This window comes from Triturus cristatus, chromosome 4_1 (genome assembly GCF_964204655.1).
Source record: "Triturus cristatus chromosome 4_1, aTriCri1.1, whole genome shotgun sequence".
In the NCBI taxonomy this organism is placed as follows: domain Eukaryota; kingdom Metazoa; phylum Chordata; class Amphibia; order Caudata; family Salamandridae; genus Triturus; species Triturus cristatus.
Window position 1 is genome coordinate 685,649,803 of NC_140585.1, and position 26,876 is coordinate 685,676,678.

At 45.0% G+C, this 26,876-nt stretch overlaps 1 protein-coding gene across 1 annotated transcript in view; it reads right to left on the minus strand.

Moving 5' to 3' along the window:
* The window catches only part of TES (testin LIM domain protein), a 181,994-nt gene that overhangs the window by 30,524 nt on the left and 124,594 nt on the right, over positions 1-26,876 (minus strand). Inside the window, exon 6 of the mRNA XM_085653156.1 lies at positions 6,755-6,913. Coding sequence (XP_085509282.1) covers positions 6,755-6,913 — 159 coding nt within the window. The remainder of the gene's footprint in view (positions 1-6,754; positions 6,914-26,876) is intronic.

The following is a 26,876-nucleotide window of genomic DNA, read 5'->3' on the forward strand; positions in this document are numbered from 1 at the left end:
GGTTCGTGGTCGATCACGGTCTCCGAGGACGCCCCCCGCCACTCTGAAGCCACTGTTGCCTGGTAAAGCGGATCCGTCGGCTGGAAAGTCGCTGCGTCGCCTGGAGCCTGCAGAGTCTTTGCCGAGCTGGTTTAGGCGCGAAAACCCGACCATCGCCTCCAGGTATGTCCAGCCGATTCTTCTTCCTTTGTCCAAATGCGGGGGGGGGATGTGCGACTCCAATGGGCCGTATGTCCCCTTTTATCCTCCCCCTGGCTCCTATGCTCGTCCCCTGATTGGGGGGGCTTGTTTATGCCAAAGGGGGGCCAATCCTGGCCCCCGTCGGCCTAGCCTATATGTTAATGTGGGGGAGCGGGCGGGGGGAGGGCCTCCGCCTCTGGACAGCGTTTTGTCTGGGCCTCTACTGGGTCCGGCTTTGCCTACCCGGCCCGGGTCCTTACCCGTTTGCGTTATAAAGTAAACAACTATGAAGACGTTTTTAAGAACTAAAATCCGAAAACAAAACATATACATTTAATAAAGTTCAGTTTCATGAATCAAATGTATAAAATTCATCATCCTCTTGAAATGGAAATATATCTCCGTTAAAAAAAAAAAATAATAAACACCAAAGTGCCTGGCACTGGCCCCAAATTTTAAGCACATCTGACTGCATCTTACCCTTGCATCTCCAATCATCTTTAATTCGTGGCGTAAAACAAAATAATGGGCCCCGGAGTCGCTCATCTCTCACAGCTATTCACTAACTTAGGACAAAAATGGAGCCCCCTTAAAGGTTGGAGCCCCCCCTGGGCTGCAGGGGTCTGCGTTACGCCCGATTTTAATACTGCCATAGACCTAAAAAAACAAAACTTTTCATTCTATTTGCTGGAATGCAAGGGAATTCGCTTACTCTCAAGCAACCCTTAATGCAGGGGGCTGCATTACGCCCCAAATCACATCGTCCTTCTGTTTTCACTGATAAACAATACCCATGTAACGCTTGCATACATTGAAACACCACTCTGCCCTCAAACTACCTCTGACTGACCCTTATTAAGATTCTGTAATTATTTTTTCAACCAAAGCTCTGCTTATGTATTATTTTGACTAATGGGCATATTCTTTCACCATTTCAAATGTTTTTCACATTTGGTGCGTTTGTTACTTTTTTCTTCATATTTATTACTTTTCTAAAATTACTTTTCCAATTCTATGGCAAGACACGGAGGCGAGGATTAAGCTTTACTTTCTTCGCATTTATTACAATAATCAAGCTCCAGCAGCCATTTCATAAGGCTAACTGTGAACAAAATACTCAATTTCCCATAAACCGTAGGGAAGAAAACAAGTCCACCAATCAGGATCCAGCACGCCGTACATTGTCCTGTGATGCCTCTCTAGCCTCCTCTTTCTTCGCTGCTCCAGCAGCACGTCAGTTAAGTGTTTTCCTGTTTCTTTGCCTTATGGTATTTTATTGCCGTGTTTATTTACTAAATTGCTTTAGAAGTGTTTTTGTTGTTAATTGGTCTCCGAGGGTGCTTACGGGCTCACACACAGTCATCTATTAGCATATAAATTGATTTTGTGTGTTTTATTACCGTTTGTATTTCCTTTAGCCGTGGGAGCGCCCAACGCTCCTACGCGGGTCTTTGTGCGAGTCGGGTGCCCCGATACGCAAGCTCTGCTTGTGCATAGAGTTTCAAGAGGTTATTTTGGTGCTTTGTGTGTTTATTTTAGCCGCGGGAGTTCCCAACGCTCCTACGCGGCTCACGGCGCAGTCTTCCGATCGCCATGGGGCCCGCGCAACTCAGGATGAAAGCTCTGCGCTCCTCAACCCCCCCAGCAACCGGGGCACGTCAGACGGTCAATTTCAGTTTATTCTGACAGCGCGAGTGCTCCGGCTGCGACATTGACACGGGAGAAGATCTTATCTAGACGAGCGGTATTGTTGAATGTTGGTGAGTCGGGTGCCCTAATTAGCAGGCTCCACTCGCGTGTAGAGTTTGAAGAGCTTATTTGAGGGTCCTGAGTGCGAGTCAGCGCCTGAAGGGAAAACACCCTACGGGGTAAGATCTGTTCAGTTTCTTTGGGACACCCTAGGTGCTATTAACCACTCGAGTCACTATGGGGGCAGTCCCACAGTGTGCTATTTAATATTCAGATATGGTACCTACCTGTAAATTCCCTTGTTAGTGGGCTTTATTTGTTCACTGGTTGTTATGGAGTCCATGGATTACGAGGAGTCTGGGGATTATTTGGAGGAGGAAGAGCTTACTTACCTCCCCATCAACGACCAGTTATGTGAGGTGATGGTCGCTTACATCCTCAAGGCTGTGTCGCAGGTGGTAGCCCCCCTGGAGAAGAGACTGGGGCACTCCACGCGCAGTGCCAGCAACCCCTCAAAAAGAGGAAAGATGTGAATTGGCCCCAGGCCCCACTACTACCAGGGCAGGTGTTGGCTCCGCAGGCTACCCCACCCCAGGCCATGGACAAGAGCAAGCGCGCAGATGACCCCGGGGCTTTTGCGCGCATCAAGAAGGTTTTTTTGGACGCCCAACCCATCCCGGATCCCCAGACACCAGGCACTTCAGGATTGGCTCCCCGGTCTCCACTGCAGTTGGACCAAGGGGAGGGGGAGGAGTCCCCCAATACTTCGGACGTGGCTGGTGATGGTTCTAGACCATGGCGCCTGGCGACCGCACCTCAGGGGAGGTCGGATCTTTCCGTAGGCTCGGACCTCATGGCGCGAGAGGATTTATGAGACCCCGATGACCTTTTGCATCCCAGATTCACAGAATGGTGCCCTGCGCCCAAGGTGGCATCCTACAAGGCCAGCCGCCTCAGGAAGCCCCTAGACAAGGAGGTTAGAGGTGGTCTAAATGCTGAATGCTCCCGGCCTTCTTTGGAGGAGAAAGTGGATCTCACTCTGGAGAGTGATCCCAAGAGTGCCACTTTCCTAGCCAAATTTGTACACATCCCAAAGAACGGTATTGACCGTTCCTGGCTTTCATGTCAGGATAAACTCCTGGATGTCGCTGGTCCTTTGGCCAAGATCATGGACATGGCGGAGGATGCCTAGGCCTCAGGTTCCCCGATTTCTCCAGAAGTTTTGTCTAATTGGGCCCAATGAGCCATCATCTTTCTGGGGAACGCTAACTGCTCGATCTCTACTGAGAGGCGCAGATCGTTGCTCATTAAGATTTATCCGAAGTTGGGGGAGCTGTCCACTTTGGAGATCTTTTTTATAAAAGAGCTTGGGAACTTTGTCAATCCATTCAACTCCCTAGACAAAGTGCAATCCTCTATTAAGCGGATCTTTACCCCCAGTGCTCATTCGGCCGTCCGTTCCAGACAGCCTCCAAAGGTGGTGACTCCAATCGTGGTCAGTGGCAGGACCTCGGCAAGTTTGGTAACCTCTACCAGACCAAATCTTATCCCCGCCGTCGCGGAGGCAGAGGCGGCCACAGAGGCAACTTTAACAATTCCCAAGGTATGAGTTCAAGACTCAAATTAGATTTTGATTGGGGGGCGTTTGGCCCGTTTTCAGACGCATGGGTGATCGAGACGGTGGGGGGTTTCCATATCGAATTCTACGGCACTGCTTCCCAGACCCACCCTCCTGCTCCTTGTTTTTTCCCCCAGATCAAAAGGCTTTGGTGAATCAGGAGTTGGACAACCTTTTGGAAAAAGGGGCAATTGTGAGGTCAACAATACATCCCAGGGGGTTTGTAAGCAACCTGTTTGTAGTGGCGAAGAGGGACGCCGGTCAATGTACTGTCACCTCTTGCAGGATCTTCTCAAGTGTTATGATTGGATGGTCCGCTTGGACCTGAAAGATGCCTACCTAGCGGTTCCAATCTCCCCTCCGCACAGACGGTTCCTTCAATTCGTTTGGGAGTCTCAGGTTTTTGAGTTTTCTGCCCTCCCATTCGGCCTTTCGTCAACCCCTTGGTGCTTCACCAAGCTGATGTGGACAGTAGTAGAGCATTTGCGGGCACGAGGTATACGTCTTATCATTTACCTCGACAATATACTGCTCATGGATCAATGCCCGATTCGTCTAGCTTCACACCTGCAAGCAACAATAGACCTTTTGGAGTTTTTGGGGTTCGTAATAAACAAGGAGAAATCTTTTCTCACCCCATCACAGACAATCGAGTTCCTGGGTTTCTTGGTAAAGTCAGCCGAAGCGTCCCTCAGTCTACCCCCGCGCAAATTGACAAAGAGACGTCACAAGTTACGGAGAACCATCTCCAAATCACACGTTTCGCTCCGTCATCTGGCATGGATAGTGGGTCTTCTTTCATCTTCCATTCAGGCGACCTTTCCTGGCCCCCTTCACTACAGGGCCCTCAAGCGTTTGAAGGTCGAACATCTCAGAAAGTGACTCTCCGATTCACAAATAGTTCCGTTGTCTCCCGACGTGATCGAAGAAATGAACTGGTGGCTGGCCCACATGGAGGCATGGAATGGCAGGGCAATTTTCGGTTCTCAACCCGACTTGGTGATCGAGTCGGATGCCAGCGGCTCCGGATGGGGTGCGCGATGTGGATAGTTCTCCACCAGCGCAAAATGGCCCTCCCCCGAATGATCTCTGCCCATAAATTGTCTGGAGTTGATGGCAAGGTCGTTTGCTATCCGTTGCTGAACCAAGGAGAAGGTGAAATGCTCGGTCCTCCTCAAAATGGACAACGTGGCTGCTGTGCGCTACGTCAATCATCTGGGAGAGATACGATCGAAGATATTGTCGGATCTAGCTCGAACCCTGTGGGAATACTGTTTAGCCAACCAGATATTCTTATAAGCAGTGCATCTCCCAGGGAGCTCCAACCATGTGGCGGATCGGCACTCTCGCCACTGGAGAGATTACAGCCTTTGGAAGCAGGATCCTCAGATCTTCAGGCTGATCCAGGACAGGTGGGGCCCTTTCTCCATAGACCTTTTTGCATCCCGGCTGGATTACCAACTCAACAGGTATTGCAGTTGGAGGGCGGATCGTCAGGCGACGGCCATGGAAGCTGTCCAGGTAGTGAATTTTCTGGCGGACCTGGCTTCCCAAGGTTTCGCGTACCGGTCTATTAACACCTCAGATCAGCAATCTCGGCAGGCCACCTCCCGGTGGATGGTCACCAAGTGGGGGAGCACCCTTTAGTCAAGAAACTGATGCGGGGTATCATGCTCTCAGTTCCCCCTGAACCCAAATACACATCTCTTTGGGATATTAATAAAGTTCTTCTCCTGTTCCAGTCTTGGCCCTCTAAAAATTCTCTTTCTAGGAAACAGCTGTCGGCGAAATTGGCAATGTTGCTTGTGTTTGTTATCTTGTCAACGTGTTTCGGGTGTCAGATCCCTGGATATAACAGGTAGAGTCTTCACCCCGGACAGGGTAAATTTTCACATTTCATGTAGAACGAAAAGTGGTTCTAGATTGGTTTCCTACCCAGATTTGAGCAGTCCCCCAAACTGTGTGTGGTTTGCACTATTAAGGTGTAAGAGTGTGTGACTGACAAACTTCGTCCACATGGCTAGAATCAATTAATTGCCCTCACAAAACCCCACAAAGCGGTTTCGTCCCGTACGATGGTCAGGTGGGTCATGCAAGAAGCTGGAATTGACACCTCCAGGTTTGGGGCCCACTCAGTAAGAGGGGCTATGGCTTCTAAAGCTTTATGTTTTGGTGCTCGCCTAGAGGATATTCTCAAGGCAGCAGACTGGTCAAATGATTCCACCTTTAAGACCTTCTATTTTGAACCAGTTCCCTCTCTGGCAAGCGTGGTGTTGGATAAGCTTTGAATTAGCCTAATCCTCGCCTCCATGTCCTGCCATAGAATGAGAAATTTCCTAGCTATCGTAAAGGAAAGTTCCCATTCTATTAAGGACACGGAGGCGATGATTAGCCCGCCTAGGAAATATTTCTCGACATATTTCTTCCCTCCCATTACAAAGATGTGAAATTGGGGAGGTTGTTGGATAACAGTAATTGGTACTCAGATCAGTTTGTTTATACAAAAATGTCTGATTGGATGATATTCCTGTACTGTTTGACATGTTCTAATATCGGTTTGATTTGTGCTCTGTGACACATTGTCCTATTCAGTGGCAATAACATCTTAATTTTGTCCCCAGGGGCGGAGTCCAAGCAACAGGAGTGATCATGTTGGAGGATAGCAGCAGTCGCAGGAAGAAAGAGGAGGCTAGAGAGGCTTCACAGGACAATGTGCGGCGGACTGGATCCTGATTGGTGTACTTGTTTTTATTTTGTTCCATACGGTTTATGGGAAATTGAGTTTTTTGTTCACAGTTAGCCTTATGAAATGGCTGCTGGAGCTTGATAATTGTAATAAATGCTAAGGAAGTAAAGCCTAATCCTCGCCTCCGTGTCCTTAATAGAATTGGAACTTTCCTTTACGATAGCTAGGAAATTTCTCATTTTTTGACATGCTCCTCTGATGTTTTACCGCTTTGTATTGTTATGACATGACACACAGTGTAGCCAGATAAAATGTAAACCAATTGGCGTCCAAGATGTTCACTGGCATCAAAAAACATTTTCATAGGAAGAGGTCAAGCACATTTATAGCAGGATGGATGTGATCTCAAATGTTGGCTGTAAAAGACCTGACCCTCTCTCACCCATCATCTGTTTTCACTTTCCGTTCTCAACTAATGTTGGCATATTTATGCTTTACACCTTTTTTTGTATTTCGAGATCATAACGCACACTCCATCATTAATATCCCAAGATGCGCTCCTATCAAAAGCTGATACCTACCGCCGCATGGTTCTTCACATAGCATGGTTTACAGGTCGGCTTGTCATTCACCATGACGTAGATCTCTCCAGCCAGGACACAGTCACAATCAAAACAGCAAAAGTGCTTCAGATGCCAGTTCTGGTCTTCCGCCTGAGTGTACTCGTTACTGAATATCAGCTAGAGAGGCGAAAAATATGCAATATTAATGTCAATATCTGTGGGAGCAACACACGCAACACCATTATCATGCAGTCAGTTCAGTTACCTTTATTATTTTGTATTAAAAATCGACCAAAAAAGTGCAGTCTTTACCACATAAGTCCCACGCAGGCCTTTTTTTGTTACAACGCAGGATTTTACCACACAGGTAAATGTTATTATATTTTTAAATGGCATTATACTTGTATACATACACGTTACATATATCATTTACAAAATGGGTTTTTATTTTAAGGGGTGGATAAGGAGTAGTAAGGGGATTGAGAGGTTTAGAAATGGTTAGGGGCAAGGGGTAGTAAGAGGTAAGTAATTAAAGTTTATTGTAGGATTACTTAAAATCCTTTACAAAAGCAGAGCAGATAAATGCAAATTAAGAAGAGGTAAAGATAAAATGAATAAAATCTGAATAGGGTTTAGATGCCAAGTACAATCGTAGTCCGCATAAAAAATACATTTAAAATTAAAACCGGTGTTTGGTATTACATGCAAAGAATGTGCATAGCTACATCACCAAAGTCTATTAACTAGTAAAAAGTTGCTATGGGCAGTAGTAGTATTAAGGGCGTTCCTAAGCAAAAGCGATTAGAGGTGTTCCGTGATTTCATTTGTTGTCGGTTCGCGGGCTGATCGTAAAGACAGTAAGAGGTGTTTAGCAGTCAAATATGGGTCAGGGTAAAGCATATTAAGGGCTTTTTAAGAGACATGGGATGGGTGGAGGTAATGATTTTTTAGTGTTTAGGGATTGGTAAGAGTGAGTAAGGGATTTTTAGGTTTCAGGGATGTGTAAAGGTAAGGGGTTTGAAGATGTAGGGGTGGTTTAGCCACACCCCCCCCCCCCAAAAAAAGCTAAAGAAATATATGCATATTATATGTTCTGGTGTATGATATATTATATGTTATGATATGAGTTATGTATTGTTTTGGGTTATGCTATATGTTGGTATGTGCTATATGTTATGCGTTACATGCTATGCCTTATATGCTATGCCTTATATGCTATGTGTTACATGCTATGTGTTACATGCTATGCGTTACATGCTATGCGTTACATGCTATGCGTTATGTTGTATCTTATGTTATATATTACGTCATATTATATGTTATGCGTTAAATGTTACGATTTAGGTTATGTGTGATATGTTATATGTTATGTTAAACGGTTTTATAAAGAGCTCAAATACTGAAATGGTGTCCTGTTGCTAGAGACCTGAGCACAGCAGTCCGATACCAGATAGAAAAGATGTCGAGTCAAAGCAACAAGAAAATCCAGATCAGATGGTATACACCAATGCATTCGAGTTTTTCTGAATCTAGTCAGGACCAACATACCCCGAGAGAAAGAGGCATGTAGTTCTACAATTTGGTGGCAGCCAAAGAGAAGGCCCTACCGCCCCAGCGAGCGCATTTATCTTAGGGAATACAAAGAAGTCCTGACAGCAAAGGGAAGGATTAGGTGCGTAGACCTAAAAATTGCTGTTCAAATATATTGGGCCAGCTTGATGAGTCTTTTGAACAATGTACATAGATTTAAAAGAGATTATTTTAGCCAGTGGCAATCAATGCAGAGTAGAGGGCAGCAGGCACAGAACAGTTTGATAGGACCAAAGCAACTTTTGCTGCCATGTTTTGAATTTGCGGACGATTCTTCCAAACATTGTGACAGGCTTTTAAAAACAATATATTACAATAGTCAAGGCAGCTGAGGACAATGGACTGAACCATGATACCAAGAGACTTGGAAGGAGCTAGAGAACTATTTTTCTGAGCACCTTTATTTAGGAGAAAGCAGTAAGAGGTGAGATGTTTAGCCCGATTCTCCAAAGGTAGATTTTCTTCCAGTAAAACGACCAGGTCCTTTACAGATTTTGCAGGCAGAGCAGGCTGAAGCCAAGATGGCCACAATAAGAGGAAAAATGTTTAGCTAGAGACAAATGAGAGTGCCAGAGTACCTCTGCCTTGTTGGAATTAATGACCAATAATGGTCATCACTGATTACATTAATGATGATATTACGGATGACATGGCTGACGACAACATATAAGCTTCTTTTGAACACATTACTCTGTAAACTAGTATGGCATGAGAGGCCTGAAAGCAAGTACAAAATAGTTCAGAATAATATAAACATCATTAATGGCATCACAGATACAACTCCCTTAGGTGCAGCAAGCATGTTATGTGGAACAGTGACCCTTTACTATACACTTCATGGGTAGACTAGTTCACATTAACAATCAACCACAGATATATGGGAAACCCTCATTGACCATGGTGTTACATATGTGTACAACTGTTCAGAAAAAGCCATGTTCCTCAAGATTCTCAGCGTCCGTTCCAAAATTAAGTGTCCCTACTATGGACAGCTTTTATCTATATCAAACCCTTGACAGTCACCGAAACCACATTGAGAAAAAAAGTTGATATTACTAGAAAGGTGGGTAGTATAAACAATGTTAACTCTATGGAGAGAGTTTACTCTGTACCACACTATTTGTGGATAGTGAAACTCTCACAAGAAATACACCAAAAGTATTTAAAAAACGATCTTGTAAGAACAGTGTACACTCTATGCAACACTTGTCTAAAAAGACACTATTTGCTTAAAATAACCAAGGTCTGAAGGTGCTAAAGATCATACTACCTGCAGCATTCATACTGTGGTAAACACTTTACAGAAGGAGCGCATGTACATAGGTTAGTACCTGGCGCACACAGACTTTTATGTTATGTGGAAATTGTCATGCTGAGACGATTCGGTCTAATAACTCAAAGCTGCTTACAATACTTAGGATCTGCTATGTAGAATCTTTGCCCTGTTGGAAACTTTTCCTGCAGAACTAAAAAACTTGTGAGGAACATATTGGACACAAGTCATCAACTATCAACTGCACACAGAGTTACTCTTCAATACAAAGATTTAAAATGTGTTAAATACCTCTACACACCTAGGATGCATTAGAAGCACATGAGGTTTGTAAACACTTACACCCATTAGCTGAACACAGGCTGTACAACAATAGTTAGAAATGTAATATGGTAGTCACCCGCCACTATGAAAAACAAACTAACACACTAGTTGGATGGTGTCATCAGTGATGTCATAAACGAGGTCATTGAACATGTCATGAGTGATCTTACATGTGAGATCATAAGCAGTGCATGGTAGAGCACAAGTTATAGTTATTTCTGCTAAGAAGAACTGGCCATTCAGAGTCGCACTTTTAAAAAGTATTTGGTGCTGAAGTATTAAAGCTGTAGGTTTTTTGTGCACTGTATCTAGATGCATAGACACTTTGATAATTTCCTTCAAAGTTGATAGCTGTGAAAAAAAGTGGTACGACAGCGAAACTTTCACCATCTAGAAAAAGCGAAACAAGATCTCCCCACCCATACCTAGTCTCCAGACGCACACCATGAGACAGGCACTGAAGGATGCACAAGTTGCATGAGTCCACAGAGAGGTTCATCTGGTCAGACCCAGGCCACACAGGATTACTTTAGAAACCATCTCAGAGTCACTGGAGGAACATCCAACTACAATAGAAGTAATTTTCTCATCATCATAGATCATCAAGTTGTTAAAGTCAGCAAGAGAGTTTTAGAAACTAGGCCTGATGATCTCAGGATGATTTGATAAGGACTATTTGATTACTTCCCACAATGTGAGCCTTCCTGCTGACTTGGGGATGATTTAAAAAAGACTATCCGATTACTCCTAGGCACTAACAAGGTGAGGGCATTCCTGATGATTTGAAGATGGTTTGCGGATTACCGTAAGAGTCTGTCCACCATATTGGTTTTATTTTTGTTAAAAACATTGAGACAATTAGGTGATTTCACAATTATTGCTGATGACTGAACAGTGTACCTGTTTTAGCTAGTACATGATTTTTCAGTTATATGAACATAGGCAATGTGCTAACGAGAACTGTGGGTAATGTGAGTCACTGGTCAATATTTCCCCTCATTTTCTTCTTTCAAGCCATTTTTATTCAAATTATGGGTAAAGGACCCACCAAATTTAAAATGAACAATACATATTACTGATGCAAATCGGACTTCATAGGCAGGCCTACTAGAATTCAGTGGAACTGCTGTACTAAATTATGGAACAAGGTCAATTTAATTATGCAGCATAGAAAGGCAATTAACGCTGAAGATTATGCAATCACAAAATGCACATTTAGCATATTCTGTGTTTTCGAGCTCTCAACATTTTAACTAATGATGTGTAAAATGTTCATCTTTTTTTAAACGTGAGACCTATTGGTTTTGTCAATGGGTTTTAGCTATGCTCTGCAGCATACCCAATGCAGTGCAGCAGCAGGACTAAATTCGAAAAAATTATATATGACCCACGGAGTGCTTACAAGTGACACATCATGCTTTTTCTTATTTGCAGATCAAAGTTGCATCATCAGATTTGTTTTTTAAATGCCTGCAAGCGTATTAAAAAGTGTGGCAGGGTCTGGAGCAAAACTATTGGCACCGTTGGGACAACACAGAAGGTGCAAGTGGGGGAAGCAATGTGAGGATGGGCATGAGGGACATAGGAGGGAGCGTGTGAGTAGAGTGTGGGGTAAGCAACATGGAGGGAGGACAGAAGCAATATGGAGGGCGGGAATGGGGAGAAACAATGGGCAAATTACTTCAGTTGTTGGTCCCCCATTGCATAAAACAATTAGGGTGATCCGAGTTTTAAGATCAAAAATCAAGATTGGCCACAGACACAGAACTAGGACACCAACTTGGCAATGACAATAGGTTAGGGGTGACCCACCTAGTGTACACAGAGCAGCTGCAAATTAAAGAAACCTATCCATGACTACTATCAAATAATATTACTGTTGCATGAGAAAACATTACAGTAGTGAAGACCCCAGTGGATCAGCAAGAGGTTCCAATGGTAATGTCTTAAAAATCTATTTGAAATGCCACCAGATGAGTAATTAAAAGTACCATCTTAGCAGAAAGTGATCTCTGGCACCAAGAAAATAACATTAGCAATGATTACACAACTCAGCAGAAAGTCAAAGATGCCCACAGAATGTCAAGAATGTTTTTTATTATGCCTTGAGTGGCGCAGCAGGTTAGGCCACTGTTAGACCATGGGTGGCCTCAATATGAAAAGGGTGTCTATTAGTGAGTCTACATCAATGCTGTGAGTGACCAGCATAAGGAGGTCCTGATTGGGTCAAAGATGCTGAACATAAGTCAAGAAGAACCACTCTTATACAGGAATGTTCACATTTAGATGAGGAATGGATTCCTGTATTACAAGTCTCCTGACCAGAGCTCTACATGATAATGGAGCTTTGCTCAACAAAGTGCTTGTCTCGGTTTGTGTTTCTGGTCCATCTGAGTGGTACTCCTTTAACTGTGAGTGACTCTCCTGTACGTCATGCTATGGCATTACTAACAGTTGGTGGCAGCTGTTTCTAGTGCTAGAGTGTCAGTCTTTCTTAACCTGAACCTCAATGGGGAGATCGGCTGCATGCTTATCCTGCTAAATCCATATATTAGGCCATAAATGGAACCCCGTAATCAGATTTCAGATTTTTATTAGGTTAGCACAGTTAATTAAAACCATTGAAATAATAATGTTTCTGTAGCGTCTTTACCACATTAAAAACAAAGCGAAGCAAATCCTCAAATTCATAACATGTTTTTAACAAGGTAATGCTTGTACTGTGAGCATAACGGTAATTATGAGATTCAAAATCAAGGGTAAAATGAGCCGGTGGCTCAGTTTAGTGAAGAGACACTAGGACAAAGTGCAAACTTAGTCTGTGATGGGTTTTTGGGAAGGAGACCGGTTGGGAAGAGGCAAGAGAGGGAGAGAGCAGGTTTTCCAAAAGTCTCACATATTTTCCGGAGCTTGCGAGCGTTTGAATATCTGTGCAAGTGATGCCTCCCAACATGTGCCGATGCCCCTTTTTAGATATAATGGTTTTAGGAGAATTCTTCTAGGAGCGTCTATGGCGGGACAACAGCACAGAAGATGCAGCCATGATTCAGACCTGTAATTGCAGTCTACAAGCCCCCTCCTCACCAGTTGGAGCTCATCGGTTGAAGGCAGTGGAGCGCAGGCCTAGAAGACGCATATACATTATATTTTTAAGGGCCATTCAAACTATCAAAAAGGTATGGTTGCTGTACCCTGGGGAGGTATGAATTGTTCAAGGGGAGCAAGATAGTTGACGTTTTTAAAACCCAAGTGTCCATCTGGTAGGAGATTTGTCTTGCCTGCTTATTGATAACCCTTTTCCAGACTGTGTATGGAATAGAGACTGCAGTTAATGAGGTTTCATCGATATGTAGCGTTCTTATGGCTTTTACAATTTGGCGGGTCCGTGGGTTCCCAGAGCTGGCAAGGGATACTTTTAACCGGGCTTTAAGCGTATTATCTGTGGCTTTTAGTACCCTTATGTAGTACTTCAGGGTTTCAGCCTTACAGGAAATAGATTGTCTTTGGAGACCCAGCTCCAGTCGTAGTCTTGCCCTGTGAATATAATTCGGGAGATGGAAGATTTTTTTATAAATGGTAACCTGGGCATGGTCGAGCCTGGCTGAGCATGCTTCAGGAAAGGCTTGGTGCCCATAACGTTGGGCAGGTAGAAGGGTAGCTTTGATCACCTTCAGTATGGGTTCGGCAGAGGGAATACTCAGGGGCTGGTTGAGTCGAGTCAGGCTGTATGTTGTTGCTCCAGCTCTCTTTTTCATGGCAGCTAAGTGGACTGATGGTCTAGAAGACTTGCTAAACCAAACCCCCAGGTAGTTGTATTTTGATGTTGTTTTAATCTTTGCGGGCCCAATGTTCCACGTTAGAATTTTCTTTTTCTTTCAACGGCCGAAAATCAAAACCTTGGTCTTATCCTGGTTAATTTTAAGAGCATTAGCTGTGTTGTATTCGTTGAGCTTACACAAGGCTCTTTGGAGGCCATTCTTGGCCTGGTCCATTATGACAATATTGTCAGCATATTGCAGAATGTGCAAATTTGTTTTTGCGTGGCCCAGTTTTGGCGGAAGGAGGATGCTTTTCTCCAGGAATCTCCTCAGGTAAGCGGTGCAGAGGTTAAACAAGAGGGGAGCAAGAACACATCCTTGCTTTAGGCCATCTGAAGTAGGAATTTTTGTGGAGAGTGTCGTGGGGCCAGTTCTGACTTGCACCCATGTGTTCTTATACAAGGAGATAAGGGCTCCGAGCAGGCTCCGTGGGATCCCCCACTTGTCTAATTTCCTCCATAGAGTGTTACGAGACACGTTATCGAATGCGGCACTGTAGTCTATAAAGCAGCAATAGAGGGGGAGCTGATTTTTTTGTGCTGCTTGTTCACTCAGAATGACTAGGGCGGTGATGTTGTCAATTGTGGAGGCAGAAGCTCGGAACCCAGTTTGAAAGAATGGTAAAATGTTATTTTCCGCTACCCATTTTTCTAGTGACTTGAGAAGATACCGGGCATAGACCTTGGCCTGAACATCTAATGGGACTATAAGTCGGTAGTTAGCTGGAAGGGAAGGATCTCCTTTTTTAAGAATTGGACATAAGATCGAGCCTTTCCATGAATCTGGTGTCTGAAAGATAGTAAACGCATAGTTATATAGGGGAAGTAATAGCTTAGCTCATTCTTCCGGCGCACATTTGAATACAGACGATGGAAGGCTGTTAGGCCCTGGAGCACCATCGTTTTTCCCTTAATCTCTTTAGCTATTGTGCCAGGTGCATGCAAGTTTTTTGGGTAAATTTGAAATTGGGGTTCCTCCCGCACGTCAGAAGTTCCCAAACAGTGAGTTACTCCATAAGGTAAATGGTCGCCTGCGATTGATGTCGCCTTCTAGAGTATCTGTGCTCTGCTGAATTACATTTCTCCCTTACTCCAGAACCCATGCCACAGGCAAAGGAGGTGTATTTTTCAATATTTATTTCCAACAAGCAATTGCAATGCAATAGGTCTCGCATTTACCTGAGACCTATTGCATTGCAAATTGTAGGCATCACGGACAACGGGAGGGAGGGCGGGCGGGGAGGGAGAAGGCACGGACAACGGGAGGGAGGGTGGGCGAGGGGGATAAGGCATGGACAACGGGAAGGAGGGCGGGTGAGGGGGGAGAAGGCATGGACAACGGGAAGGAGGGCGGGGGGAGAAGGCACGGACAACGGGGTTGAGGGCGGGGGTGGGAAAAGAAGGCACGACAAGCAGAGTGGGGGGGGGGGGGGAGGAAGGCACCTGCAGGAGGAGAACCTCATTAAAGAAAATAGTGCTCAAAGTCTAAATAACATGTACCGTGTAACAACCGAAGAGGCCAGTCGCCATGGGAAGTGACAAATTAAGAGGTGGCGGTACTAAGGAGGAACTAACAAGCCAATTGACTAATCAGAAGCCAGCATTTAGGACGGACAATGACAAGCCAATGGCATATATGGGCAGAGTGGGTGGGGCTTCTATTCCCTACTCCTCTACAATAAGTCTTGCAGAGCAGCGCATGAGCGTTACTCTAGGCTCGAACTAAAAAGCAACATTTGTGCTCCAACTGAAACTACAAACCAATTCCAACACTTCAATTTGTGACATGATGGAAACCAAATAGGTCTTTGACTTGGTGGTACTGCCCAAAACCATACCTCTCATAGTCCGATCCTTTCTATTACCCAAATCCCACATCCTGTACTTTGTTCTTGAGTTAATACTTTTAAATCCCCAGCACACGTAAATAAGTAATTACAACATTTCAGTCAAGTCTGGTAATTGGACACATTAGACAAGTAATTCAAAGGGTCATGAGTCTGATCTTCTTTCTTTCTTTATTCAAGAGGCATTCTTTAGAAATTGCACAGCCAACACGTGTTTCGTCGTATTGGGAAAACTGGTCCCACGACTTTCTCAAGGCTGTATAAGTAAAGAAACATCAATGAAGACCAGTATAGTCATTCATAAACTCCCACAAAGAGGGTAATTTCGTGCATTAAAACAGAATTATTTAATGCTAGACGATGTATACATCATATGCACCTCTACGAAAATGCTGACCATAAATCACACGTGAGTACAACATAGGAAAGTTTACTATGATCCCAAAGGAAGGAGAGAGAAAAGGAAATGAAATGAAATCAACGTCAAGTGAAACGGTCCTACAGTACGGGTTCAACGTAATGATCCGTGTCATGCCAATAAAAACGAGTGAATTAAGTGGAAACCGAGCGAGAGAAATCGAACAGCGGCGAGTAGAAAGCCCAACACAGGCGTAATTTCAGTTAGCCATTATAAAACATGCAAGATCGTACCCTCTAGCGGCGCACATATCCATTTGCACTGAACAAACTATGACAAGAAGTTTCAAATTCTACGGAATTGATCATATACCTAGACACCCAAGGGGTGGGAACAGGGAACTAGCATTGAGGAAGAGAGAAGCACTCTGGATATTAAAAAGGAGGAGCACAGAGTGTGGCCTGAATATTGATCAGGAGCTGCACTATTTCCTGGGCAGATGAACTCTCAAGGTATTGTGATATCCGCACAAGGACCCTGGTATGGGTTCTGAGATTAAATTAGGAGTATAAATAGGTGAGCTGTAATAACCATATTAGAGACACAGCCACCAACCACTAACTTAATCAGATATCGATAAAGAATACACAATGGAGTTTTGGTTGCAATGAATAGCCACGTTCTGTAACTGTTTGTATGCTAAATAACTATTAGCATTTTAATGTCCGACGTCTATGTTTTTTCTGAATGTTTGCATAATCCTTTCGAATGACTGTCAGGATAAAATAGAAATACTGTTCTTAACAATTGTAATACTTAGCATATTGTATATTTGTAATGACCGCAATCTTTGGAGAGACTTAAGGGAGTGACACCGGGGACGCACTCAGCACAACGAATAAGACGGCAATATCACTTAAACCCGGAATAAGCACAGAATATTTCCTCGTGGTTCGCGGGTTTTTGAATATTTCCTCGTGGTTCGCGGGTTTTTGAATACTGCGTGCAGAACACAAACATTTATCTAATTTGGGATCTTTCACATTACCGGTGATAATCTGAGGTTTTGACTGACCAGAATGATTTTGGGACATGGGGGAGACTCCTATGAGTCTGTCTTCCTTGTCTATGTCTGACGTGACACGACGGAATTAAGAGGGAGTGGTTTTTTGCCGTTGGCGGGATCGCTACTCATTGCCGCCGACACTCGGGAGGAGGAAAGCTGCACTCAGCTCGACTTCATATTTTTATCGGAGGGACGGTGTACCAGGGAGCTATTACTCTCAACTAACGGTAAGAAATGAGGGAGTTCAGAACTTCGTACTCGGTTTTGAAATGTGGGCACATTTGGCGTGTAATGGGCGCTAGTTTAGAAGCCTTCTCAGAATGGAGATTAAGAATATACTTGACTAAGAGTAGCCCATTTTATAAACATGCAACATGGTCTAGTGGATTGTTTGGCGACACGGTGTATTGTTGTTGTTTTCATTACATATGAATCAACGCGGGTTGTGTTACTTCATCTACAGCACAATTTACAGACCAAATCTTGTAGAAGACATCAACAAGAGCACTTTTAATTCACACCGTCCACGAACAGAACCCCGTGTGGTCCGGAATTTGTACCACGCTTAAAGTATGTACCTATAGTATTTTAGCGGGTTTTGAGTAAAGATGAACCATGTGTGATTATTTTCTGATATGGTTTTTTGTATATCTCTGCTTATCTTAGATACGAAATACAAGAAGGAATAGGTATTCTAGCATGGATTTATTTGGAGTGTGATCACGGAAGTCCTCACGATCTTGCATGTTTTATAATGGCTAACTGAAATTACGCCTGTGTTGGGCTTTCTACTCGCCGCTGTTCTATTTCTCTCGCTCGGTTTCCACTTAATTCACTCGTTTTCATTGGCATGACACGGATCATTACGTTGAACCCGTACTGTAGGACCGTTTCACTTGACGTTGATTTCATTTCATTTCCTTTTCTCTCTCCTTCCTTTGGGATCATAGTAAACTTTCCTATGTTGTACTCACGTGTGCTTTATGGTCAGCATTTTCGTAGAGGTGCATATGATGTATACATCATCTAGCATTAAATAATTCTGTTTTAATGCACGAAATTACCCTCTTTGTGGGAGTTTATGAATGACTATACTGGTCTTCATTGATGTTTCTTTACTTATACAGCCTTGAGAAAGTCGTGGGACCAGTTTTTCCAATACGACGAAACACGTGTTGGCTGTGGAATTTCTAAAGAATGCCTCTTGAATAAAGAAAGAAAGAAGATCAGACTCATAACTCTTTGAATTACTTGTCTAATGTGTCCATTACCAGACTTGACTGAAATGTTGTAATTACTTACTTACGTGTGCTGGGGATTTAAAAGAATTAATGCTGTTCTCTTTTTGTAGAGTTTGTGGTTCTCTACACCCATAAGCACCGTCATAGAATAGCGTACAGAACACAAGTGTTAATCTTATGAGGCGCCATTACACCTATGATCAATACCACATAGTTACCGACTTACTTTGTTCTTGAGGCAGGGACTTTTTAACCACAGTAGTCAAGGATCAAGGTGAAGTTTTACCACATATGGTTGTCAATAATGTATGGCTACTCTACAGAGAAATGTACTGTGCAAGGATAGCTTTAAATTTGAATGGGCATTTGAAAATATCAACAGTACCCGGGACTTAATTCAAGTGGAACCCTCTTGTATAACCGGTCTTCATCTATTCCCTTGAAGAGGCACCACATGCTTTCATAGAGAAAGATGAGGAGCGGAGTCCGATTCAGGTTCATAGAATGCTTCCTTTAAAGGATTAGGATTCAACCCATAGGGCTGCAGGGATCTTTGATGCTGAACCCAGCAGAGAGGGCGGTAGACTGCTCTGAACAGCATACAAATGACCAAGTAACCATCCTTTGCCATTTACAGCACACCCACCATTTCTTGCAGCACCACCTGTTGACCTCCTTACTGATAACCACTCATCAAAACTAGTCAGATGCTCACTCGCTGCTCACTGCAATCAGCCATACAACCCATATTACTCAGTTTATAAGATATCTCCCTGACACCACATTCATAAAGCCACTCAAAATACCACTGAGTTGCATAAAACACTCCTTTCCCCACTTGTAGGACACAGAGCCACTAAAAAAAGTTTTTAATTAAGCCACGTTTCATCAGTTACTGGCAACCATTACCAGTCACCCATCACTGACATTAACCTCTTACAGGATCCTTCAAATCCAGCACTGTCCAACTACAATATCCTGCTCAGCCACTCATAAAATTACACTGACGCTCAATCACAGGCTTCAACCACAGTTCATCACAATATTCCAGTCCCACAATTGCCTCCCCGCTACTACTCAGGAATCACAAACCAAAATTTCAGAGCAAATAAGGGAGGCTGGATCAAAAGGAGTGGAGTAGCGGCATTGCGGGGATTATGGTCCTGCTTGATGTGTCTTTGCTTGACAATAGATATATGATTTTAAGTTGTTTTAGGAAGAGTGGCAGCTATAGATCCTAGTAATTATGGAATTGTTCTGAAGTAACAATACATATTCAAAAGTTCCTATCCGAGGGACTGGGTGAATGTTGCATGGTAAACGGGAGCCGGCCATTCCCCGTGTCCTCCTCCTTTTATGACAGATCATGTGCAAGCAGTCAGTGATATCCGATAGTGATCGTGAACTGCTGCAGGATTGCTTACATGTCCAGCCTGGAGAATCTGTGATGTGATGATCAGGCAGGGACAGGGCTATTATGAATGGGTTCCGAGAACAGAATCAGAAGGGTAAAAACTGAAACACCTACTGTGTCATGATATCGGATTGGCTGTCAACAACCACTCAGTACAAGTCTCGGTTTCTGGATCCGCCTTATGACCTACTGGGAACACCTTTAGAATAGCAATGGGTGGGTGGTGCCTTCCTGGATCATTTTGGGGTGATTGTAGTGCAGGCGGCAGAACACATACTTTTCCTACATTTGAGCAGGAAATCTACCCCCTTTTCTACTTCGCCTGCAAAGCAATTTAGGTGTTTCTGTAGCAAGGATCCACTTTTCAGGTAAAAACAATTTTAAAGACTGGCTTTATAATTTCACACTTTTGCACTAATGTTCACCCAGCATTATTCAGATCACCACCCTGGACGGACAGCTCCATCTTCAAATCATAATGGCATCATCATAGAGTAAAACAGCTTCGTCCAGGGGTTATCAGGGCACTATTCTGCAGTAGAAATGGCCTCACCCTGAAATCATCATCTTTTGATCCTGAAGTAATAAAGTCTCATTCTGAAGTCATCGTAGAGTATTAAAACACCAGCGTAAAGTCGTCGGGAGTAACACAACCTCACTGTGAAGTCATCAGGGAATCATCCTGGAATAGTGAAAGATCACCACATCTTTTCCACTGAAGGCCACCCTACTGCGGTTAATGATCACCACCTTGAAGTAATAGCAACACCATCCTGGAGTCTTTTTTCTGAGGACTCTAGTCATCTCATTCAAAGATGGCCCGTGATGACTTCACCAGATAATTACAGGAGTAGGCTAGCTGAAGTCATCGGATGACTTCAGAATGACTCTGGGAAGGTCTCCCTAAATTCGTTTGATACAGACAGACATGTTAAATACGGGTGGCGGAGGAAACTTGAAACGCGCCAAGAATTATAATATCCATTTAAACAAATTAAGTACACGTGAATGGAAATGTATTTGATTATAATTGATTATAGAACGGTGGTGATTCTCCTGCTTACTCTATGGTCGGTAATGTTTATGGTGTGTATCCAGCCCCCTAGTCAAGCCGGGCCTTTCTTGGAGTACAATAAACAGTGCTGGCCTGCTCAGAGACACGGCAGCGAATCAATCCCACTTCTCAGATTCCTAAAGCACAGAATTACCGGAACGGGAAGCAGTGGTTCAGGAACCGCTCAGATCTACCACAAAATAATGTGGTGTGCCCCCTCAGAGACAGCCATCGCCCGTGTACATCATACCAGGAACGGTGTACATCGTACCAGGAAAGGCAGGGTTGTTCTGCGCGCACTGAGGTCAGGGAGCTAACCTGTCAGACACCCATGGCGCTATAAAGTAAAGGACTGAGGGTACTATGAAAATTAAGGGATACATCGTGCATTTCCAAGTTCAGTGAACTGCAATGTGACGAGCGTTTAACTGAGTGCGCAGCTGGCATCTGTTTCTGCACGGCTTCTCGACAATGGGAATATTTTCAGATAGCACTAGCAAGTCAAAGGAATACGAGAAATAAAATTCCCCGAAAAAGGGTTAAGTTAAAATATATACATATACAATATTTATTATGGGCAAGCATAGCTAGATAGCAAAAGGGCACTGCATACAGGTCGAAAAATCAAAGTACTTGGACAGGTAACGATTAAAGATAGTGTGCGAAGGGTCGGTTGGGTTGGTATAATGCCAAGAGGGCCGGGGCGGTGGGGGACCGGTCCGGGCGGTGAGACGTCCCGGGCGGTGAGAGGGCCCTTTTAAAGACGCATGCTCACACAGCCCAATCCACAAGTCTCTGTTTTTCAATTTCAAGTTCCCCTATAAATGTCAGTTTAGGTTTTAGTCAGAAGCGTGGTCTCAGTCTTGTATGGACACAGAGGTTTAACATTCACTTCAGGCTTCTATTACTTTGGTCCGTGAAACCGCAAACTTCGCATACTTGGCATACCAAACACGTGCAAATTCACTGCACAGTAGACACCAACGCCGAGATAGAATAAAAGCATTAAGCGCACCTACTACACAAGTCAATTGTTGGCTGCTTCTTTGATATTGTAGTTAGGTTAGCATGGTGCACACACAACAAAAAGACAGTAGAGGGCGCTAGAAGTACATACTTTGATACAAAAACTTAAGTTAAATAGGTGCAGTTTGGCCCAGGCAGAGGCGAGCAGGCTTTTATATAAATCATTTGCCAACAAGGATGTGAGCAGAGTCGAAGTAGTGTGCTTGTGTTAAAAGAAATGTTAGCAGAGATTTCAACAGAGTTAACAATAGGTCTGTGCCGACCCCATGCAGTCGGGATCTTGTTAACCCCTTGTGTGCCCCGCCCTTTCCCCGCCCTGTGCCGGGCGTTGAATTAGCGGGCGGGGTTCATGACGAGATAGTCTCGTCATGGGCACAGCGCAACCGCGGCCCATGACGAGACCATCTCGTCATGGGCACTCAAGGGGTTAAACGTGACTTTTGGGTCTCCAAAGGACAGGGCCCGCTTAAACACCAAGCACCCTTCATATGCTGAGAATCAGCTAGGCAGCCCCACATACTGGGCATCGGGCAAAGAGAAAGAGCGCATACTAACACGAACTTCTGTAACACACGTCTCAACCCGACCCCTCTTCTATTCCCACGTTGTGGCAACACAAAAGCAAAAGGGAGCTGATGGAGCTAGGAATCGTATAAAAGAGACTTGCTCGGAAGCAATCTTCTCAAATAACTTGTAACACCGTAATAATTTGTACACTTACGCTTAAGGGAAGCTTGCCTATGTGTCGTACTAACCAGTAACCCAAGTGTGATTAAATTGGCTGCTAACACGGGGATTTTCACTGCGCATGCGTCAACTACATCCACATAGTAATGACGCACCTATGCTTTGGAGGGAAATCTTTGCAGCTGCGTAATCGCTTCCAAAATAGCCACTTGGAACTCACATGTTAATGCGCATGCTTAAGCTGAAACTAAACCCTGCAATTTTAATAAAATGCTAATGCAAAAGATTTATATAAGTAAAAGGGGTTAGAGTAGAGATAGGTGGTATACAGTGAAATAATTTTATTTTGAATTTAATAGGTCTCTTTCTGACTTATTTATTAGTTCCTATTTTGGGCCTCAAAGGATGACAGATGTCCTTACCCCTGGTGTCCCTTGCACATGCGTATTTGCTACCCACCAGGAACCATGACGAAAGAACTGAAACTCATCCAAGGCCGCGGCCTCGGTGTGTCCTGGGAACAGAATCATCCTCATGTCCGATGAATGGAGAAGTTATACAATTGTATATTTTTGATTGATAAAAATGTGAACTCGGATGGGAAATAAAGCACGGGAAAGTAAATTAAGGGGCGGGAACATAGAACAATGAGCTTAAAGAAAAATATTAAACTTAGCATGGTGTGATGATCATCTCCCCTTTCCCTGTCCAATCAGAGTTAGGAGTTTCATAAACTTGAAACATTTAGGGGTGGTACATGCCATTAGAAAGGTATAATTGAGGTAGTTTAGTTAGAGCAGAACACACAGCGAGATGGAGAATGCCGAGAGACCGAGATGCTGTCCGAAAATTAAGTGAATACTAAAGAAGATCCATTTCCAGACTTAGAACTTTTGAGCCAATTAATTATAAGAACATCACGGAAGAATCGAGGCGGCATATAATAGAAGATGATCGCGGAAGAATCGAGGCGGAAGATAGTGTCACAGAGGGGTGCAACACAGGCGTTGTATCTAGAAGAGGTCATCCATCCTGTCCTGAATCCTGTCCTAAGCCTTTGTCGCCTGATCCGTCCCAGGGGGCCCTTTACAATTCCTTGGCCAAGGGGTTGGTTCCCACACCATTCTAGGTAACTATAATTCTGTGTAGTATCTCATTGTACAGCTCTCTCTGTTTCCCCCCTATTCAGGTTCTGTCATCGAAATAATTTTGTTTAACGTTTAATCTAATCTAATTTTATTCCCTTCCTCTCTTCGAAGAAAACGGTGTTCTAGCTGTATTTTTGTTTTGGCTCACATGAATTTGCAAAATAAACTTTTAAAACTCTCCAGAGTCTGTGGTTATTTAAAGAAGGTTATTCTATGTAATTTTCATCTATTTAGTTAACTAAAAGGTCCACTGACCAGAGGAAAATACATTGGATCAAGAGGTTTGGTAAGAAATAAAATAAAATTAATCTTACAGGTATTAGCACAATAAATTGACCCCATCTCTATCTACTAGCCTATATGAATGAATGTGTGTTTATGGGCCCAAGTGAACATATGACAGTTGAATACCTGAGGTTGGTAACCCGCTGGATCGGAGCCATGTAGCATCCTCCCAGACAACTAAAAAAAAAATCGGTACTAAAAGATAGTTGCACGGATAGGACAAGTTACTATCAAGATGTACAAGTTACTTACCTTCGGTAACAATGTATCTGGTAGAGATGATTCTAGCCGCAGATTCCTTAACATAGAATTATCCCCAGCCGTGAGACTGGACCCGGAAAAGTTTCTTGACCAGCATCTTTGCGCGCCGTGGGGCGGTACCACGCGACTCCGCCAGACATCCTCCACGGGTGTGACGTCAGCGAGGTCACATAAGCCCCACCCCGGCGCGCTGACGTCAGTTTGCTTCGGAGATCTTTTCCACGCCACAAGGAGCCATCACAACAAAACTAAGGAGAGCATGGGAACAGTGTGTGAAAAGTGAGAGTGAGAGAGACTGCAACCACAAGGGGAAGGGCCACAAGCCCGGAGCAACAGCAATCCATCCCCAGACTATACTGCCATGGATGGCCATACCCCCTGAAAGGAATAGGAGGCCAAAGGACAGGTAATCCATCCACAGACTACAGTGCCAAGGAGGGCCATAACCTCCGAAAAGAGCGGGAAGTCAAATGACTAGTAAAAGAACCCCTAACGAGGAAGACCGGTTGGGGATCAGAAACTCTAACAAAGGAAAGGAGCAAAAGTAGGCCCTCACGATGGGGAGAGACCAGCTGGAGGCATGCCTGACCGGAAGAAAACGAAGAGGACACCCACAGAAGACAAGTCACCCAGGGGGAGGCGACTGCATAAACCCAAGGAGAGGGTCCTCGCAGAACGGGGAGGAAGGGCAGGTCGTGAAGGAATCTGCGGCTAGAATCGTCTCTACCAGATACATCGTTACAGAAGTTAAGTAACTTGTACATCTGTTAGAGACTACTAGCCGCAGATTCCTTAACGTAGAATAGATAGACTCGCCATACCCAGAAGGGAGGGGGGCCTGCGAGAGAGCCTCCCCACCAGGAGAGACACAGGTCCCCAGCAGGGGACATGTCACAGGGACAAGAAAGAAAAGGCCAGGAAATCGTAAGCCCAACCAAGGGAGAGCTGTCCAACACCCCGTAGGGGCAGACAGCGCCCGAAGCCTCAAGGAACACAAGGACCACCTCAACCCCTAGGGAGAAGAGGTAGAACCGGAGGCAGGGCCCTCCTGAAGAAACAGACACAGCGACAGAAGAACAGCACACACCCCCAGCCGCAAACAGCGGACAAGGCAGGAACAGCTGCACCACCAAAAGTGCAGACGGAAGAAGAAAGGTACAAGAGAATACAGCAACGGCCACAACGGCTTAGCAGAACAAACGGGCCCGCACTGGCAGGCACAGCCAGCAGCAGACCACACCACGGAACGGTGCACCCAGGACAAGCTAAACGCTGGCCCAAGGTAGAGGTCAGGAAGGGCCAAGAAGGGCCCGGACATGCCACAAGGGAGAGGCCGGCACACACTGACGAAAGAAAGAAAGAAAGAAAGAAAGAAACAAACAAAGAACAGACGGGGGACGGACCAAGCCGTCCGCCCCAACACAAAAACCGGGGAAACCAGTCCCGCCCCCCCCCCCTCCCCCGGAACACCAGACAGAGGACCAAGGTGGACAGAAGCGCAAAACTGCTACAACGCAAGGCCGCAGACAGCAGGCCGGACTAGGCCAGCGCCACAGCGATCCAGAAGAAGGACGGACCGGGGCGCAACGCAAGCCACTCCAAAACCATCAGCAAGAGGATCACACCAGTGACATACCGTGACGACACGGAGAGCAGAAGCCCGAAGGACGACCCCACCTCCCCAGCACATGATAAAGGTATATAATAGCTACCATTACCCCACATAGGGCATGTTACGTCCCAGAAATGGGAACCCTCTTAGAAAAAAGTTTCCGCAGCAGAGGACAAACGGAAAGGCCTGCGGAGAAAACCGCAGACGGCTTGCCAATCAGCCAATGAAGAATACACAGAAGGCCTAATCTCAGGGCCTATATGGCTTACCAACAGCCAAAACCACAAGTCAAAAAAGGGCTGGACCAGCAGCCAACCGCACCAAAGTCCTAACAAAAGGACCTAAAGGCACACCAACCACACCGAACACACAACCGGGGCTACTCGCTACAAGGCCCCAGGAAAACAACAGAAGAACACCTCCCAAAACACAGACCGACTTGCAGGTGGAGGAGGAGGAGAAGGAGGAGGAGGAGAAAGAGGAGGGGAAAGAGGAGGAGGACGAAGCCCCACAAGAAACCTCTGAATGGCAGAATCCGCAGAGGCGTGGAACAAAAGAGTGCCATCAAAAGGAAGGTCAACCAGCCGTTCCCTAACATTCTCCGGGAACACACTATCCCGGAGCCAGGCATGTCGATGAAGGGCCACCGCAGAAGCCATGGTACGACCAAGCACCTCCAAAAGGTCCAGAGCCAAGTGAAGAATAAACGCCGCCAGCTCCCGGCCATCCAACACATGGTGCCTCAGATCAACACAGGCACCCTCCTGCGAAGCAGCAGACGTAAGGGACTCCGCCGAATCCCACAAGCAAGAAGGGGCCCTAGCCAATACACAAAGTGTGTTAAGGGCCCACAAAGCCGCACAGTTGGAGGCGAAGATATTGCACCCCCAGGAATCTAACCAGCGGGCCTCCCGCAATGGGGGAGACAACACTGATGTTAGGGAGGGAAAGGCAGTCTGTAAAAGAGGGCCCCTGGTAGCGGGGTGGAGGGAAAGACAGACAGGATCATGCGGCGCAGGACAGTGTTGGTGCAGAAGTTGCTGGGGCACCGGGTCCCCCGTGGCGGGCCGCTCCCAAGCCCCCAAAAGAGAAGTGTGGAGCGAAACCTGGAAGGGAAGAAGCAGCTCTTGACCACCA